Below are 20,736 nucleotides of genomic sequence, written 5' to 3' on the forward strand. Positions count from 1 at the left end.
AGAATTTGAAAAAGAAGAGATACATGTATAGGCATAACTGAATCACTCTGCTGTACATCTAAAACTAACACATTATTAACTACACTCCAATATAAAATAAATTTTGAAAAATGCAATCCCTATAAAAAATAAGAGATTGCTGGATTTAAACCATATCTATAGACAAGATCTCTATATACCAGCAGAGTTGGAAAACAAAACTTTAGTATGCTCTTTTCAAATAGCATCAAAGAACGTTAAGTACTGGGAAACAAATCACATGAAAATTATGCTGCATCTCAGCAGAACAAATTAAAAACCTAAATAAATGGAAAAATTTGCTACATGTATGGATTATAAGACTCTGTACCATCAAAATATAATTCTTCAACTTCCCTGGTGGCTCATAAAGAATTCACCTGTCAATGCAGGAGATGCAGGTTCAATCCACAGTCCAAGAAAACCCCACGTGCTAAGCCTGCGTGCCACGACTGCTGAGCCTGTGCTCTAGAGCCAGGAGCTGCGACTACTAAGGCCCGTGCTTCGCAACGAGAGAGGCCACACCTGCCACAGCCGGAGAAAAAGCCTGCACAGCAATAAAGACCCGGCATAGCCAAAACAAAGAAAATCACTTTTTAAAAAGATATAAATTCTCTCTAAATTCATTCATGAAGCAAATGCAATTCCAATTTTAAACAGCCAACAGGCTTTTTGTTTCTTATATGTATAACCTAACAAATTAACTTTAAAATATATGTTGAAGGTGAAAAGGACCACAGATATTCACAACCATCTGAAAGGCCAGGAACAAAGTGAAGGAAATCTGATCTTTATTATAAAACTTCATATGACACTTAAATGCCAATTCCAGGAGGCCCAAAGGCCTAAACTCTAAAAGGCAAAACTAAATCTTCAATAGACAAGTTAACCACTGAACCGTGGGGTAAGGATGAATTTCATAAACAAGATACAAGGAGTGAAAACTACAAAGGAAAAGACTGATGAATATACAATATCATGAAGAGAATAAAAAGGTAAGCCATGAACTGAGAGTATGCTCACAAAACATAAGCAAAAAAGATTGACATCATCAATCTATAAAGAATTCCTACTAGTGAGAAAAGACAGGTGAAAACACAAATACATTTACGAACACAATTTCAAAAAATGAGGCACCCATAAAAACATAAAACCGTGTTCAATGTCATTAATAAATGAGGCAACATAAAGCCACATTGGGCAAGAATTTCGTACCTACCTGACCAGTGAGATCCTACCACACAGCAGCAAGAATATGAAGCGTCAGCTGCTCTCATCCAACCAGCGCTGACGGGGCTGCACCGTGTGGTACAGCCTGGAGCTGACCAGGAGCCTCCGCACAACCAAGCAAGCCTACAGTATCACCGCGAGCCTAGAGAAGCTCGTGCCCACGTGCACTAGAGGCACACGCATCACCAATGTCACCCCCATCCTGTCACTCCCAAAAGGGAGCGGTAACAATCCTGGTGGCTCAGACAGTAAAGGGTCTGCCTACACCCCAGGTTTGATCGCCGGGTCAGGAAGATCCCCTGGAGAAGGAAATGGCACCCCACTCCAGTATTCCTGCCTGGAAAATCCCACGGACGGAGGAGCGTGGTAGGCTACAGTCCGTGGGGTCGCGAAGAGTTAGACACGACCGAGCGACTTCACTTTTCACTTTAAACAATCCAAGTGACTACCAGCAGCAGAATAAATACGTAAATGCATAGCTTCACCGAGAGGAAATGAAGGAACCGGAGCCCTGCTCCTCCGTTCCTGGCGTTCCCACTCTCTCCACAGCGCCTTCCCCACCCAAAACCAATCCGCGTGTGTATCTGAGAGCCATGGGCTTGAACCCCAACAAATAACTTATTCGATTTCATGGGGAAAATGAGTCACATTAATCTACTTACAGAAAACTGCAGTGTATACCTCTGAAATGTGACATGCCAGACACATGTCAAGTAGTACTGGCAGGTTCTGGGTGCTTCTATCTGTGACTGGTTACAAATGACACACTAACCTGCTCGGGTGAATACTTGCTGGGAAGACACTCACAGAGCCCAGTCTCTCAGGATGCATGACCACGCTATTTGCAAAGTGGAGAGCTATGAGGCAGCTTCTCTCTCCATCTTTCTGAGGCTACCTGCCCACTTTCCTTGGCATTTTTCTGAGAGTCTGATCACTCTCTAGCTTCTCTTGGAGGACTAGCTTTCTCTGCTTCTACGTTCCCCAACAACCTGGCCTTGCATGTAGCATCAACTCAAGACCTGACGCTGTATGATCTTCTAACTCCAGAGTCTAATGTAACCTTTTACTGATCATGTACCAGTAAACATGTATTTAACTCTCTACTGGGTCTTAACTATGAAAATTGAGAGCACCATTTCACAGACATTAAGATTAAGTAAAATGATAACACACACAGAGTTTAACAATACCTGGCACACAGTAAGGATTCAACAGTACCACTGTTAGCAAAGTATGTTCTGTTGCAAAGTTATTTCCGTAATGTGATTTTGATTCTACAAAACTGGAAACAGAGAAATGGTGGGGATACAAGAGTTGAAATCACAATGACTCAAAAGTGACCGCTTCCAACTCCTTAATGCACTCTATTCTGTAGCACAGTGTAAACACCACAGAATGCAAAGCACACTGGCATCGAAACCACCAGAAATTCAGCCTTGTGCACGAGACCTAGTCACACCAAGTTCTTTGGTAGTTTCATTCTGGCCATGTGCTCTGTGTCTTGGAAAAGCCCGTCGCATGGTTCTCCCTATGCATTCGTGCAGTAATTCACCATCTCTAACCCCCGCCCCCCTTATGCAGGTCAGGAAGCAACAGTTAGAACTGGACATGGAACAGACTGGTTCCAAATAGGAAAAGGAGTACATCAAGGCTGTATATTGTCACCCTACTTATTTAACTTATATACAGAGTGCATCATGAGAAACGCTGGGCTGGAAGAAGCACAAGCTGGAATCAAGATTGCTGGGAGAAATATCAATAACCTCAGATATGCAAATGACACCACCCTTATGGCAGAAAGTGAAGAGGAACTAAAAAGCCCCTTGATGAAAGTGAAAGAGGAAGAGTGAAAAACTTGGCTTAAAGTTCAACATTCAGAAAACAAAGATCATGGCATCTGGTCCCATCACTTCATGGCAAATAGATGGGGAAACAGTGGAAACAGTGTCAGACTTTATTTTGGGGGCTCCAAAATCACTGCAGATGGTGATTGCAGCCATGAAATTAAAAGACGCTTACTCCTTGGAAGGAAAGTTATGACCAACCTAGATAGCATATTCAAAAGCAGAGACATTACTTTGCCAACAAAGGTCTGTCTAGTCAAGGCTATGGTTTTTCCAGTGGTCATGTATGGATGTGAGAGTTGGACTGTGAAGAAAGCTGAGCACCGAAGAATTGATGCTTTTGAACTGTGGTGTTGGAGAAGACTCTTGAGAGGCCCTTGGACTGCAAGGAGATCCAACCAGTCCATCCTAAAGGAGATCAATCCTGGGTGTTCATTGGAAGGACTGATGCTGAAGCTGAAACACCAATACTTCGGCCACCTCATGCGAAGAGTTGACTCATTGGAAAAGATCCTGATGCTGGGAGGGACTGGGGGCAGGACGAGAAGGGGACGACAGAGGATGAGATGGCTGGATGGCATTATCGACTCGATGGACATGAGTTTGGGTAAACTCTAGGAGTTGGTGATGGACAGGGAGGCCTGGCATGCTGCGGTTCATAGGGTCGCAAAGAGTTGGACTCCACTGAGCGACTGAACTGAACTGAACCCTCCCTTGTATCTTCTACCATAAAGTTACTTTCACCTTGTTTTTAAGACAAAATCCTATGCTTACTCTAATGTTTGATTATTAGGAATTTAATGGCTTAATTATTGGAGAAGGCAATGGCACCCCACTCCAGTACTCTTGCCTGGAAAATCCCATGGATGGAGGAGCCTGGAAGGCTGCAGTCCATGGGGTTGCTAAGAATCAACACGACCGAGGGACTTCACTTTCACTTTTCACTTTCATGCGCTGGAGAAGGAAATGGCAACCCACTCCAGTGTTCTTGCCTGGAGAATCCCAGGGATGGGGGAGCCTGGTGGGCTGCCGTCTATGGGGTCATACAGAGTTGGACACGACTGAAGTGACTTAGCAATGGCTTAATTATATTAGCATTTTTACTAGGATTATTATTTTTTTTAGTGCTCTGGGCCATTGTGAATGCTTTTTTTCCTATAAGTTCTGTTACTTTTACTGTGGAGAACACAAGGTTTTTCAGAGATGCATATTTCATGTAAAAACAAAAATGCTTGCTTTCTAATTCTTTTTTTTTTTTTTTTCTAATTCTTAAGAGTAGGAAATTTATCAGCTTAATCAGTCCACCAGGGATACAAGTTGGCTGAATCAAGACCAGGGTAATGTGTTATGGACGTGGCCACACAGGTACATGAAGAGCAGGGACTGTGGGCAGCAACGGTTTCAAAGTGGGAAGCACTTCAAAGCACCCACCCTCAAGGAAGAGACTGGTCTGTCAGATCAGGGTCTGAGTGCCGGTTTGCATGATCAGCATGCTCCCGCTACAACCTTCAAAGACAGGCCAACCTCCTGCTCAGACTCTCCAGTGACTCCCCAATACAGAGAGAAGAAAATACAAGTTCTCCAGCACGGCCCACAGAACTCATCTCATCTCCCACCACTTCTGTCCCCACCACGCGGTCCTGCCGCACAGGCCTCTGCATGGCTCCTCCACTGTGCTAAGCACGCTCCCTCTCCCGCACCTGGGCCGCTTGGCCCACGCCCCGGCACTCACAGATGAATCGCTCTCTCACGCCACTCAGGTCTCCATTTAAGTGTCGCCTTCTAAGAGAAGGCTTCCCTAAGGTGCTTAGACAGGACTACTCTTTACCACTTCCTGTCTCTTCACTTCTCTTTAGAGCACTTACCGCTCTCTTGACAATTTTTGTTTGTTTAGATGTTGGTTATTTCCCAACAGAATAGAGTTTTCATGCAAGGAAAGTATCTTAAAAACCAGAATGAGGCCTAGCACACAGTAGGCACTCATTAAATACTTGTTATATGGATGAATGGATATTTACGAAGTATCTTCAATCTATCAGTGAACAACTGTAATTTGATTTACTAGTAATACTTTACCTGACTTCCAGTTAAATACAGCAAGTACAGGCATTTATTATCTCTATTTCTTCAACAAATCACATTTAAGTATGAGTAAAGGATTAAAAAAAAAGTACAAATCCACAAGGGAAAAATAGTAGTCAAGGAGATGACAGCGGATCCCAAATCCTAACAAACTCTAGGAAGATGGAAAGCAGATGGTGGAGAGGAAACTGACTCAGCATAAAGAACAAAGCCTAGCTCCAAATGACTGTGGAGGGGACACTACTGAGAAATACGCTCGCTGCCACCCCGGAGCCTGGAAGGGCTCAGTGCTAGATCCCGCAGTCCTGCGGAGGCCGGGCTGAGAAACACGCGAAAGCCAGGGGCTGGCTGAGCATCTGTCATGCGGCCATGTGACTCACCCAGGACCACCACCACGTTATGCCCCTGTGGGGAAAGGGTGGCCACCAAGCCCCAGACCAGACACAGAACAGCTTCACAGTGAGGAGGGAGCCCCCATTCTTCAGAGTGCAATGAGGGACATGAAGTATTGAACCCCAACCCTCACCTTGTACCACAGCTTTGGAAATACTGCAGACAAGGCATGAAGTACCCCCACCACTACACTGAAGAATTCTTGCTTAGAAACCCTGAACGGTCCCAGAAAAGAAACCTGTGAATACTGCCATCTGGGGCACTCTCCAAACAAAGTGTGTAGGTGCCCATCTAATCACCCCAAAGCAAGATCAAACTGGACGCTGACAAGACTTACTCCTGTACAAAACGTGTTCGTTTCTGCTTTCAGTTTTAAGTGCTTCATTTTAAAAATGTGAGCCAACAATAAGGATCATCAGCCATTTGAGAAAAATACTCCTTACGGAATAAAGGAACTGAAAGAGGCAAAAAGGAGTTTGGATAAAACAGCGTCTATGGAGGCAGCAAAAGAAAACTAGAGAGCAAGACACTGGACTTCTCACCCTCACTAAAAAAGGACAAACCACCACATCCATGAGACAAGTAAAATTTGCCGTGCAGCTCCATCCTGTTCAGCTAAACCTGCTCCTGCGAAAGTGGAAACAAAGACAGAACAGGAAAAGGTAACTCTTCAGACAAAAAAGAAAAAAGAAAAAAGAACAGGGGAGCAAAGGAAAACAGGCCACAGTGGCTCATCAGAAGCAAGAAACTAAAGAAGGTTTACCTGCAGAAAATGGAGAACTGAGAGAGGAGAGTCCAGCCCCTGAGGAAGCGGGAGAGAAGGGGGCCACCGCTGCGGGGCGTTACACACCAAGTCTTAGAGGTCCCTGTCTCACTTCGTGAGAAATGCGGAGGAATAGTTACCAGCTATTTTGTAAACACAGGGTTAAAAAAAAAAAAGCAGTTCTAGAAACATTTTTAAGGCGGGAATCCCACCATATACAATCCTTCAAGGGTCAATTTTTTTTTTTTTTTTTTTGAGTGGTGAATCATCTGCTGTTGCTTATTTTTCGATACAACCTGAAATAGCAGAATATTGAATGCCGGACACGTTGACTGTCTTGGGTGCCAGCTCAACGTGCCACGGAGGGGGGTCCTTTTCATTTCCTATTATATACAGCATACTAAATGACAACTTGGGAGCCCCAGGTGTGCACTTAATATGCCTTTAACATTTAAAATTATTTCTGTTCTCATTTTGTTTTCAGTAAAATCGTTTCCTCAAGAAAACAACTTCTTGATCTTGGCTCTGCCTGTCAGAACTGCCTGCTCTCTGTAACTCCTCTGGTCGTGGCAGTCCATTCTCCTAGTAACTGCTAATATGCTGTGAAAGACTGAAAATCTGAATAAGTACATGATGCTAAATTGTGCATCAGTGGGACTTACAATTTAACAGTTTATCAACATTTGAAGATATTGGCATTTGACATCCTCTAAATATAACTCCCAACTACATGGTTTTTCAGATGCTTGGTACACATGTTACAAACTGTGAACAAACTGAAATATTTGTGCACTGATCCTCAAAAACAACCAACAAAATTTCAATCAAGAAAGGAAAATAAAAGAAAAAGGTTGCTATAAAAGAAAACCAGAAAAAAAATTCTTAAAATGAAAAATAAGACAGCAAAGAAGAAAACAAAATTGTAGCAGCAATAGGAGCTGGGCACTGACTGCTGCAATGTAGTGTTACTGTATGTCATGCTCTAGACACACCAACTCTGAACGATAACCCTCCACAGTAAGTACCATCATTAACCCCATTTGATAGTTGGAACAGCAAGGTTAACTAGTATGTTCAAGCAACTGGTGAGAGCTGAAGACAGATCTAAGTCAGGAAATCTCTCCAAAAGTAGAAGCATTAGGAAGCTGGAAATAGGAGATAAAAGATGAGGAAATGAGCGGATTAGTTCGAGAGCTCCAGTATCTACTTAATGAGGAGTTCTGGAAAGAGATTGGAAAAGTACTGAGGAAAGAAATGATCAGAGAACTAGTGTCAAACAATTTCAACAGGGGGGTCATGAGTTTCTAGACTGAAAGGACCCTCTGAGTGCCCAGAACAATGTATGAAAAAATAACTACACTAAGAGACATTACCGTGAAATTTCAGAACAACAGGGACGAAGAAAGGATCTTAACAATGGAGGCAGGGAACAGAAAAGGCAAGAAAGAAAGAGGGAGAGAGACTCGCACAAAGATTGAGAATGTAAATGGCTTCCCAAAGCTGGAAGACAATAAAATGATGCTGCGAAATTCTGAAGTAAAATATTTTCAACTTAGATTTCTATCTCCATCAAACTATTACTCAAGCATGTGGATATAAATAAAGACATATCTAGATATTTAAGATCTAAAAACAATTCACTTCTGATGCACTGTTTCTTAGGAAGTTATTTGAGCATGTTGTTTTATTTTTTTAAAAAGGAAAAAGACATGAACTCAAGTAAAGAATCCCAAACAAGAGAGAAATAAAGGATGACAGCTGTGCAGCTGGCTTAAAAAGCCATCAGTAAGCACTGGAGCAGGAGGTCAGAGGACTTGAGAGGAATGTTTTCACAGGAAAATAAAGGAAACTGAAAATTCCTCTGATGTATTTGTATGAAAAATAGTTTTCAGAGAGTTCTACAACTCTATTTGAGATACTAGGAAGTATCTGTGATAATGTCATAATCCCTAGTATCTCCAACATGGTAGAGAAGTTGTTAAAAACTTATTACTGATTTTGCAGAAATAAAGAGGATTATAAGCAAGTACTGTGTGCAACTGTATACCAACACACTGGATAACCTAGATGAAATGGACAAATCCTTAGAAACATTTAACATACCAAGATTGAATCATGAAGAAACAGAAAATCTGAGTAGACCTATAACTAGTAAGATTGAATCAGTAATCAAGCCTCCTCACTCCTCAAAAAACCCTGGCCCTGTCCTACTGAATTCTACTGAACATCTGAAGAAGAATTAACACCGTTCCTCTCAAACTCTTATAAAAAACTGAAGAGGAGGGAACACTCCCGAACTGATTCTATGAAGCCAACACTGCCCTGATACCAGTTAGGCAAAGACTGAAGAAAAGAATACTATAGATCAATATCCCTTATGAATACCAATATAAAATGCCTCAACAAAATTCCAGCAAAGTGCTAACAGCAGCATGTTAAAAAGATTACACGCCATGACTAACTGCGGTTTGTGTGCTCTGCCATGTCCAGCTCTTTGCAGCCCCATGGACTGTGGCTGCCAGGCTGCACTGCCTATGGAATTTTCCAGGCAAGAATACTGGAGTCGGGTGCAATTTCTTCCTCCAGGGGATCTTCCCAACCCCAGGACTGAACCCTCACCTCCAATGTGTCTCCTGCATTTGCAGGCAGACTCTTTACCACTAGCACCATCTAGGAAGCCCAAGGGGGTTCATTCCTGACAAAACTCAACACCTGTTTATAACAACAACAGCCAACAAACCACGAATAGCAGGAAACTATCTCAACATAATAAATGTCATGTGACAGCTAACATCACATTTTGTGATGAAAACCTGAAAAACGTTTCTCTGAGGCCAGAAAGCCAAGGACGACTGCTCTCACCTCTTTCAGGCCACATGCTGAAGTTCCAGCCGGAATGGTTAGGCAAGAAAAATAAACACAAGGCATCCAGATGGAAAAGGAGAAGTAAAACTTTCTTTATTCACAGATGACACGGGGCTTCCCTGGCAGCTCAGCTGGTAAAGAATCTGCCTGCGATGCAGGAGACTTGGGTCGGGAAGATCCCCTGGAGGAGGGCATAGCAACCCACTCCAGTATTCTTGCCTGGAGAATCCCCATGGACAGGGGAGCCTCGCAGGCTACGGTCCATGAGGTCGCAAAGAGTTGGACATGACTGAGGGAATAAGCACACAGATGACATGATCTTCCACACAGAGAAACCTCAATCTCTCTCTCGCATTCACACACATCTGGTAAAATAAACAAATTCAGCTAAGTTGTGGGATATAGAATCAACACAAAACATCAGCTGCACTTCTACACAATTAACAATGATGCTCAAAAAAAAAAAAAAATTAAGTATATAATTCCATTTAAAACAGCATCAAAAATAAAATACTGCCAGGGTAGAGGGGAGGAGTCAATAGTTACTAAGTGTTTAAAGGATACAGAATTTAAAAAAGGGGGGGGGGGGTGGTGGAGAGTTTCAGTTTGGAGAGATGCAAAGTTCTGAAGATAGGCAGTGGTAATGGTTATAAAATAATGTAGTCAATGTCACAGAACGGTACCCTTAAAACGGTTCTAATTTTAAATTTTATATTTTACCACAATTAAAAAAAAAATCCTCTCTCCCAAAAAAGGGCAATGTCTAACACTGATTTAAAAAAAAAAAAAAAAGGCAAGGTAAAGATACTTTTAGAATAAGGAGTTAAATACCAGAAGAAACCAAATTTAGAGACGAGGTTAAGGAAAGGGTGGGGGTGGTTCAGAAGCTTCCTGTTCTGTCTCAAGCCAAACATAATATTGGCCAACATTTAAATCAATGTATTCTTATTACAAGAAAATGGATATATACATACTACAAGAAAATGAAAACTTAAATGCCAGCTTGTAAGAGGGCAGAATAATAAAATGTAACGAGTTATGTCTTTTCAGGACACTGAAAACCTGAAACTGGAGCAATGAGTTTGCTTTCTTCCACTACAGGATGTAGTCTTGCCAATAATGAGTTTTTTCCAAGTACAGGGAGTGCCCTAGGTTTTTAAACATTCCCTTAGAAGTGTGGCGTTTTCTGCAACAGTGATGTAAGTCCTGATGATAAATCAAGGAATAGGGTCATAAGAATTGGGGTATTTTCTCAGTGGTGACAGGGTCTTCCATTTCAAAGATCATTTCAAAGATGTGACAAGTAAAACTAATGCTACTGTTACATATGATTCAGCCTTCCACTGTTTCAGCTACAAACTCTCAACTACCAACTAGCCCCTTTAAAAAAAAATTAACGCATGTTCTTTATCAAATGTCACAGTCAATTCTATAGCACACACATTTAGTAGAAGCCTGGATCTAGCCATGCCTCGGACACTGTGTGACCACAAAAGAATAGTTTTAATTTCTTTAAATAAGAGTTACTGACTTTACAAAATGTTACAATTAAAATTTGGAAAATGAAGGTATAAAGAAAATTGCCCAAATTCAAGAAAACTAAAAACATTTTTAGCATTTAGGGTATTTAAAAAAAAGAAGCCACTGTGGGGGTCACTTGCAATGTATATACAGAAATATTGAATCATGATGTTGTGCACTAGGAGCATGGTGTTGTGGGTCATCTATACCTCAAAACACATATACACACACACACAGTTCAAATCTGTGGTTATCAGAGGTGGAGGAGAGGGAACTGGAGGAAGGTGGTCACAAGGTACAAACTCCCGGTTATATGATAAATGCATGCTAAGAATGTCACTCAGAACATGATCAACATAATTAACACTGCTTAATGTTACACATGAGAGTTGTGAACAAGACTAAATAAAACCTAAGAGTTCCCATGATGGGGAAAACTATTTTCTTTTTCTTTTAGTTTGCATCTATGTAAGATGATGGATGATCACTAAACTTACTGTGCTAATCATTTCATGATATGCATGTGTCAGATCATTATGCTGCACACCTTACAGCTTCAGGTCACTTTAGTCACTCAGGCGTGTCCAACTCTCTATGACCCCATGGACTGCAGCACGCCAGGCCTCCCTGTCCATCACCAACTCCTGGAGCTTGTTCAAACTCATGTCCATTCAGTCAGTGACGCCATCCAACCATCTCATCCTCTGTTGTCCCCTTCTCCCGCCTTCAATCTTTCCCAGCATCAGGGTCTTCTCTAGTGAGTCAGTTCTTCGCATCAGGTGGCCAAAGTACTGGAGTTTCAGCTTCAGCCTCAGTCCTTCCAGTGAATATTCAGGACTGATCTCCTTTAAGATTGACTGGTTTGATCTCCTTGCAGTCCAAGGGACTCTCAAGAGTCTTCTCCAACACCACAGTTCAAAAGCATCAATTCTTTGGCACTCAGCTTTCTTTATAGTTCAGCTCTCCCATCCATATATGACGACTGGAAATACCATTGCTTTGACTAGATGGACCTTTGTTGGCAAAGTAATGTTTCTGCTTTTAAATATACAGCTTATATAGTACTATATGTAAACTATATCTCAATAAAACTGAGAAAAAGATGTTTTTCATAGAATAAAATATGAACCTACTGTGCCATATAAAAGTCTGGGCTCTGAAGTTACTCAGATACGGCAAAGCGATCTCCCACCTCTTAGTTTTCTCTTATTTAAAGTGGGGAAAGTAATGTTTCCCTTTAGCATTAACCGAAGTATTAAATGAGGTGATGAGCTAAAGCATAATACCAGGCACACTATATTATATAGAGAGGTACATGTTAACTACAAGTACCTTAAAAAACTGGAATCCAACTGTATACACTATTGTTTTTAATGCTTATTGTCATGAAGTTTCACTATTTTGGAAAGTATATACTTCTAATTAAAAAGCAGAAGTCACAAATCCTTTTGGTTTTTAGGTTTTTTTCTTTTTATTTTTTTTTTTATTTTGGAAAATACCCCCTGATTTTGGTAGTGGCATCTAGTTGCTGTTATGGGTTATTTTTTAAAAACAGTTTTTATTGAGATATAATTCACCTACTATACACTCTATTTTAAGAGTACAAGTCAAAGGTTTTTAGTATATACACAGATATGTGCAACCTTTTACCACAGTAAATTTCAGAAAAATCTCAACACCTCAAAAGGTATCAGTTCCACTATCCAGACCGAGGCAACCGCTATAATCTACTTTCTATCTCTACAGAGTTCCCTGTTCTGAACATTTCATATGAATGGAAGAATACGCTCTTTTGTGACTAGTTTCTTTCACTTAGTATAATGTTGTCAAGGTTCATCCATGCTATGGCATGTTATCAGTAACTCATTCCTTTTTATAGTTCACTAATACTCTATGGTCTAGATATACCACTTTTTGTTATTCATTATCAGTTGTTGAACATGTAGCTGCTTCTGCCTTTTGCCTATTTTGAACACTACTGTACACACTGGTGAGCCAGTTTTTGCTCCATCTCTTCTGGGTGTGCAGCTTGGAGTGGAGCTGCTGGGCCATATGGTAACGTCATGCCCACCTTCTGAAGGGCTGCCAAGCTATTTTCCAAAGTGGCTGCACTATTTGACATTATGACCAACAACACAGGTTTCCAACCTCTCCACGCCCTCTCCAATACCTATTAACCAACCTTTTTTTCCTCAAAAAAGACACAAACTCCTGAAACTGACTCAAGAAAAAAAGACAATACGAATAGAACTAGAACTAGTGACGAGACTAAATGAGGAACTAAAAACTACCTGCAAAAAAAAAACCCCCAAGCCCACACGGCTTCAATACCGAATTCTACCAGACATTTAAAGAATTAGCAATTCTTTATAAACAATTCCAAAAAATAGGTCACACAGTTTGTAAGCAGCAGGGCCAGGATTTTAACCAGGCAATTTTTCCAGAGTCTATACTCCTGACCACTGTATTAAACTCTCTGAATAACTGAAAAAACCTGAATACATTATAGTACATCAAGTTGTTATTTTGTATGATCCATTTTTCCCAGTTTATTTTGGTAATGTGATTTCTCTGGTCTATAGCAAAAAAAGATTGCTCTGAGTACTTGGGAAAAAAATCATTTACACAAGTGACGATGTTGCTATACTCATTCATATGGCAAAAGCAAAAAAGAAAGAAGAAATTGTTAGTTGCTCAGTTGTGTCCAATTCTTTGCAATCCCACAGACCATAGCCCACCAGGTTCTTCTGTCCATGAAACTGAAATTCTCCAGGCAACAATACTAGAGTGGGTTGCCATTCCCTTCTCCAGGGGATCTTCTCAACAAAGGGATCAAACCCAGGTCTCCCACATTTTAGGCTGCTTCTTTACCATCTGAGCCACTAGGGAGGGACCTGTTAAAGTTTCCTACATGTTTTTATTTCAATGACCTCTCACAACAAGCCTACAAGATGACAGGCACTGCTCCTCCTCCCGTTTTCTAGATAAGGAACCGAGGCACACGCAGCCACAGACGGCAAGGGGCAGGGCCTGGGTTTGAACCCGCATCTTTCTGATCCCGGGAGAGCCCACCCTCCAGGGCAGCCTGTCTCATGCCGCATCCCTACAATAGAGCTCTGGGGAGCAGATCCCCAGGCCTGTTACTCACTGGCGTGGGCTTCTGGCAAACAGGCAGGGAAGGGGTCCTTCACCGTCTGCTGAATGAATGAACAACTATCCCAAGCTGACTGCTATTAACCCCGAACTGAAAAAATTTATTCCCACTCAATTACTGTTTAGCAACAAAATGATGACCTGCAGCTTCTCTTACATTTGGCTAACCTAATGTAATACAGTTACTGTATGTTAATAGTTTAAGTCATTAAGCTTAAAATTTCAAAATAATCATGGAAATATAGGGAATAGTTTAAATAGGAAGATTGCTTTTGTTCTTCAAATTAACAATGCCTATTGTTGTGGAAGTCTCCACAAAATGTACTGTTTGCCATGGGAATCAATAGTTGCACTATTATACATGAAATTCCATTTCCTCATGGAAATAAGGCATCTGACAGAAAATTTCAGCTAGTAAATTTTCTGAATACATACAGAAAGCTTATATTATCCTTTAAGTTACTATAGGTCAGTACTATATGTAACTAAATAAACCCATAAGACGTAATGATGACTTCTTAAGGCAGTGATCCATATACTAGGCTCCAAGTCTGTGTCAGCTGGAAACTGTATTAAATGCAAAATAACCCTAAATATTTGAAAAGCCAACAATGATTTTCAAGATAACTGTTCCTATCACAAACTAATGCAACAAATAAACACAAGCATTTTAACCCTGATGTTTTCACAGCTCTGTAGCTCTTTAAAAAATGTAATATTGAAAAATCTGTGAAATCTATCTGCTTTCATCTTCAGTTAACACTAACCATGATCTGTTGATGGTTAAAGACATGACTTAATCATGATTTGCTGAAGCTCCAATACTTTGGCCACCTGATGTAAAAGCCACCTCATTAGAAAAGAACCTGATGCTGGGAAAGGTTGAAGGCAGGAGGAGAAGCGGGTGACAGAGGATGAGATGGTTGGATGGCATCACGGACTTGATGGACATGAGTTTGAGCAAGCTCTGAGAGTGGGTGATGGGCAGGGAAGCCTGGTGTGCTGCAGTCCACGGGGTCACCAAGAGTCGGACATGACTGAGCGACTGCACTGAACTGATGATTTGCTGGGTGAGAGGGATGATTATACTGTCGCCTTAAAATTAATGGTTTATCGAAAATCTGAAAAATCTGCTCACCATTTTTACTGATTTAAGCTGGCATGTGTGTACTTATTTTTTATTTTAAAAAATCCTTCCTTTAAATGTCCACTCTTCGGTAAACCTGCTTCTTCACTCTAGGAATATGATTAGTGGCTCAAAACACAACTGTGAATCCTTCTAATGGCTCCTCTTTGCAGCACGAAGCACGGTTTAGACGAGGAGCTTTGGAAGAAGTGAAACACAACAGGGCCAGCGTGCCCTTGGCCGATCACTTCTTTGAGCCTTGGTTTCCTCACCTTCATGTTCAGTGATCGTATCAAGCTCAGAAGGTTGCTGAGGACTGAAGCCCTTGTGGAGGGCTAGCACAGAGGGAGACGACCTGGCCTTACTTCCCTCCTGGACACCTCGGGCTGCCTGCCTAGACCGAGGGACTTCGGTCTCTGCCCTGTCTTTGCACAGGTTTCTGACTTAAGAAGCCCCGTCAGCACCTGCCAGGTTCCAGCCCTGCCTCCTGGGGCCTAACAAACGATGACTCGCAGTGCAAGACAGCCTCCAGGACTACCCTCCACGCATGGAGTTCTACGTCTCACCACTTTGTAATTACTCCTTAACCAGACCCCAAGAACACTAAAGGTACGACTAATGGCTTATTCACCTCCATATTTCTTGTTTAGTTGCTAAGTCGTGTCCGACTCTTTGCGACCCCATGGCCTGTACCTCACCAGGCTCCTCTGTCCATGGCATTTCCCAGGCAAGAATACTGGAGTGGGTTGTCATTTCCTTCCCCAGGGATCTTCCCGACTCAGGAGTCTCCTGCACTGGCAGGCGGATTCATTACCACTGAGCAACTTAGCAAAACTCCCAGGACAGGGAAGAAGGTCAACAATGACTGTGGACTGCACAGAATCCACTCCCCACCACACACAGTATTAAGAGTATTAAATGTGCAAGAAACTAAGAGCCTGGGACTTGAAATTATACTTTCACAAGCCTGACAAGCATCAAACTTTTTGAGCTTTTGTTCAAGGTAAAATCTTTAAAGTCACCATATTGTATGCAGCTAGGCCACCCTATTCACACCAAGGAACTTGAAGAGTCAACGTTTCTGTGGTTTTAACTGTCTTCAAAGGCAGCACCCTGCTCTGGATTTGGCCCGCACGCTGCCTTCATCGGGACGGTTTTACAGGGCGGCGCACACTGATGTACCTCTGCTGGAAGAGCAGGAGTGCCAACTGGCAAGCCGGCCGCCGTCACTCACCTCAGCCACCTGCCGGGCCCCCACTCTGTGCTGCACCAGCCCCTCCGCACTTGTAGCCATGGTGAAGCAAGACCATTAGAGAACCTGTTTGGAAAGAGGCAGCGACTTCCATCAGGTGGGCAGAAACCAGCCTCCTTGAAAAACATCAGTAATAAAATTCTCCTTTGGTACTGTCTGGCACAGATTTTGTCCTCAGACCACAAGCTAAGCAGCTTCTTCAATCACAGGTACCAATACTGATTAGTAGAAACACTTCAGTTTGGGGACAAGACTTCCCCCTGGTAAACACGAAAATCAATTTGGAACTTTACCAGGTCTCTCGGGTTGTAACAGCCTGGTTCACCTCTCAGGCAGGTGGGAAGCACCGCCATCTCTGTGGATGGCCTGTGTCACAGCGTGCTGAATGCGAAGGTGGCTCTCTGAGAAAGCTGTTAAGGTCGACTTCCAGACAGAGCACTAGACTGCTGTCGGCAACTACGCTTCCATTACTAGTGACCAAGCAAGAAGCAAAGCCCTGCCGGGTGCTAACACACCTCACTCAGGAGTTAAAAAGCAAACAGTAACAAAAGCAGTAAGGAGACGACAGTACTGAAGGGGGCTAAGAACATGGTACCCATTAATTTATCAATTTATACTTTTAAGTCCTCATTAAATTAGAAACACAAATAATTCAGCTTTATGTTACTAGAAAAATTATGCCACCATTTGCCTCAAAATTGAGGAAGATCGTCTAAAGAGCCGACACGGTGCTGGTCTCCTGGGTCAGGAGCACTGGAGTGCAGGCACCTTGATGACACTTGACCCCTGGTCTCTTCCGGTCATGCAGCAACGCTCCCGAGGGGTCTCTACGTGTCGGCTACCCAGTCGTGTCCGACTCTTTGCGACCCCTCGGACTGTAGCCCGCCAGGCTCCTCTATCCATGGGATTCTCCAGGCCAGAATACTGGAATAAGTAGCCATTCCCTTCTCCAGGGGACCTCCTGCTCTGCGGGTGGATTCATTACCCTCTGGGCCATCAAGGAAACCCTGAGTAGTCCCTAAACCCTTTCCAATAACTCTGCCACAGTGAACCTAGGATAAAGGGACTCCACTTTGGACCCACTTTCTGGACAAGGCAGACTTCATTACTGACTGCACAGACCCATGGTTAACAGGAATTTAAAGCTCCTGTGTGACTTACTCTCAGCATTCACACATAAAATCTATATGGTCCAATCGAGTGTGTAGTACACAAAATGCACATACAGTCCGTGTGCCTGGCCACTCCTCAGGCACTGAATATTCTGCAATGCAATTTTACAGAACACTTTCCATAGTTCTCACCTAAAGTGTTACTTTAAGCACTGATGTCTATAGAACTTTTTCACTCTGGTAACCTATATTATTCTATCCACTATTAGACAGCCACCATTTCTATTATCACTAATTCCCCTTCAGATTATTTTCTTACCAAAATGAGAGAGAAATGGAGAATGAAACCATGACAGACAAAGAGAAGAATGGCCCCTGACTTCAAGGATCACTGTCCTCTAAGAGCAGGTATTACACCAACCTTGACAATGACCCCAGGTCACCAGTCTCAGTGGATTGTCTTCACAGAACAAGATCAGGTCCAAGATGAGGGAGGAAGTGTTTCTGATTGTTTATTCTTTTAATAACTAGCCAAGGATTTTAACATTTGTTTACTCCTCTTTGTTTCTACAAGAAAAAGCTTTGAGAAACACTCTTGTCTCTTCCCCTATTACAGTCTGGTTCAAACTAGTAAGAGACAGAGGAAAAAAGAAAAAAGACTTCACACGTACCAGAAATCAACTTGATAAGAAGCCCACTACTATATGTGGGAAGTCTAGAGCTCTAATCTTTTTTCCTCAAAACCATAAATAAGAGCTAAGGAATCAGATGGATAAAGATAGCAAACAGATACACTACATTAAGAAATAAAATCTAAACAGACATACTACATTAAGAAATAAGGTCCAAACACGCAGCGGTGACTGCAGCGCTCTGAGGTGTTACTAGCGTTTGTGTTGCTGTCAAGTGCGTTTTGATACAAGAAGTCCATGAACTTGAGTATTAAAAAACAGTGTTAGGGAAATACCATTGAGTATTAGAGTAGAGAAATAATAAAGTATTAGAAAGGCATACCTTTCTACCAGGTGTCCCTAAAAGAGGTGCCTGACCCTCCGACATATGAAGTGAAAAGGATTTTACAGGTGACTGTCTGATAGTAACTCAGAAACCTTTCTGCAGTGACTCACTTTAACACTAAGTCTGCAGGACTCACCAACCTCAGATTAGGCTTAGGGGTCCCAAGATCCTGCTAATGACTGGTGATTACAGACATTAGGTCTCAGAGAAGTAGCAGTTAGCTGTTAAGTTCAGAAAAGCCAATCATTCTGCATATTAATCCTCTGTTGATTATATAAATGATAAATATCTTCTACTCTTCAGCTCATCTGCTTGCTTTCTTCATGGTGTCTTTCGACGAAAGGAAGTTCTTAAGTTTCATAAGGCTGAATTTTTTTTTTTTCTTTACAGTTTGTACCTTTATTTATGAAAATTCTGTCCTACCCCAAAATCAAAAGCCTACTTTTAATATGTTTACGACTCTCACATTTAAGTTCTCAATCCATCTGCAAATTAACTCTTGAGTCAGAGGTAGACAAAAGGCCCAATGAATTTTCTTCAAATACGGATGATCAATTTTCAACCCCATTCATGGAACAGTCTAAGCTTTCCTCACTTGTCTGCAATGACAGCTCGAGCTTCCCTGAGGATGTGATTCGCGGTTCTCTGCTCTACCGCACACCTGTCCTGCCTTCCTCTGTCTACTTCATCATCTGACACTACCCTTTACAGCTCAGGCTTGCTCTCTGTTGGGGCAGGCACCCCTCCCCCTAGCTCTCCCTTCCATGCCAACCTCTTGGTCAAAAGCAAACACTCAATACCCAGAGCAACAACCTTCCTTTATATATTGGATTGACCAAAAAGTTCGTTTGAGTTTTTCCCATAAGGTGCTGTGGGAAAACCGGAATAAACTTTCTGGCCACCCCAATACTCTATGTCTTTTAATTCTTGATCTGTTAGTTTTCGGCCACCAAAGAAGCTACAGGCATCACCAAAGGCAGCTTAGGAAATGCTTACAAATGAACAAGGACGAATGTGCACCTCTGGAAAAGCAAGCAGAGACTAACAGAATATGAGAGAGACTAAAACTATGAAAAGTGCTTCCAACACTGATTTAAATCCAGTGAGACCAGGTAGGAGAGAGAGAAATTTTTAAAAACATATTCCATTTCATCATATTTGAAAAAACATGTTAAGCTGCAAACCGCATCTTATTCTCAGGTATAAACCAAAGAAGACAGAGGCTGCTTCTTGCAGGCATCACAGTGTAGTGAGAAATAAGTAAAGCAGCATCCTCTAGTGACATCAGAAAGTGAGGGGGAACCTTTGACTTAAATGCCCTAGAGAAAAAAGACAATGTCAGGGGGTCAGGCTCCCCTCAGGGCTTGTTTTCCTGGCTACCCCAGCCACAGGTGGCCCCTGGGACACAGGGAAGGGCAAAGCCTTGCAAAGGGTGTTGGGAGATGGTTATCAATTAGGGGATGTCTTTCAAGAAACAGCGGCTCTGGGGAACAGTGGGTTATGTCCACATGTAGTTTGAAAAGCCATAATCACTAGTACAACATAATTCTGCATTTGAAATCTGAAAAACAAAACAGAAAACACTACTGTTTAGATACTACAAACTAGACAAAGCCCTTGACAACAGCCTTGCTGGCAGAGGGAAGCAGCGCCATGCTGAAGTAACTGACACTCGCTGCGTGGTCACTGCAGCCCAGGCCCTGCACTTACCAGCACCGTGGGCAGGACACTAACGCAGCTCTCGGTTCAGAAGCACAGGGCTTCAAAGGCTGGCGCTCACCCGCTCGGCTTCTAACCCTGGAGCACCGCACCCTCCCCTTTCCTAATTAACCAAAGAGCAGAAAACCACGTACCCTAAGTTAAACAACAATAAAACCTACCTACTATGGAATACTTTCCTATGGTGGTTTTAAACTAACCAAGTTCAACTACCATCCATCCTTTTAAAATAACTAGGCAACAAGTTGACTGCTGAGCCTGAGTAACAAGAAGAAATAAAGGAGAAAGTCCTTGTCCTTGAAGAACTTATGAAGGAAACCAGTGAGAGCTGAGCAAGGTAAATGCTGCAGTTCAAAGGAAGAAGAGACGACAGTTTCACAGGAGAGAAGCCTGTGGACTGGTCTTGAAGGGAAGTGGAACGGAGCAAACCAACACAGGGCGGGTGGGAGAGAGTTCTAAGCAGAGCTCAGACAGCCCGGCAGACCAGAGGAGGACAGCAGGGTCGAGGGCCAGCAGGCAACCTGGGGGAGACGGCTGGAGCGGCCAAGGAGAGGGGCAGACACTGAAGACAACAAGAGCTGCCAGCGGTGTGGCAGAGAAACAAACAAAGTGGTCATATCTGGCTCTTCCAAAAAAAAAAA

At 42.4% G+C, this 20,736-nt stretch overlaps 1 protein-coding gene across 11 annotated transcripts in view; it reads right to left on the bottom strand.

Annotated features, from left to right (window-relative positions):
* Nucleotides 1-20,736, bottom strand: part of NR2C2 (nuclear receptor subfamily 2 group C member 2) — a 115,032-nt gene that overhangs the window by 82,748 nt on the left and 11,548 nt on the right. For 6 of the 11 annotated variants that reach the window (XR_003031713.2, XR_003031714.2, XM_024982465.2 and 3 more), the window contains exon 2: nt 16,230-16,313. The exons of 4 other annotated variants lie outside the window; for them this stretch is intronic. Coding sequence is in view for 4 of the 7 variants with exons in the window: in XM_024982465.2 (XP_024838233.1) it covers nt 16,230-16,289 (60 nt within the window). In the remaining 3 variants the exon portion in view is untranslated. Of the gene's footprint in view, nt 1-16,229; nt 16,314-20,736 lie in introns of those variants that run through there. One more of the 11 variants, XM_024982467.2, reaches the window with a different exon arrangement.

The sequence above is a fragment of the Bos taurus genome, chromosome 22, assembly GCF_002263795.3.
Source record: "Bos taurus isolate L1 Dominette 01449 registration number 42190680 breed Hereford chromosome 22, ARS-UCD2.0, whole genome shotgun sequence".
NCBI classification, from domain to species: Eukaryota; Metazoa; Chordata; class Mammalia; order Artiodactyla; family Bovidae; genus Bos; species Bos taurus.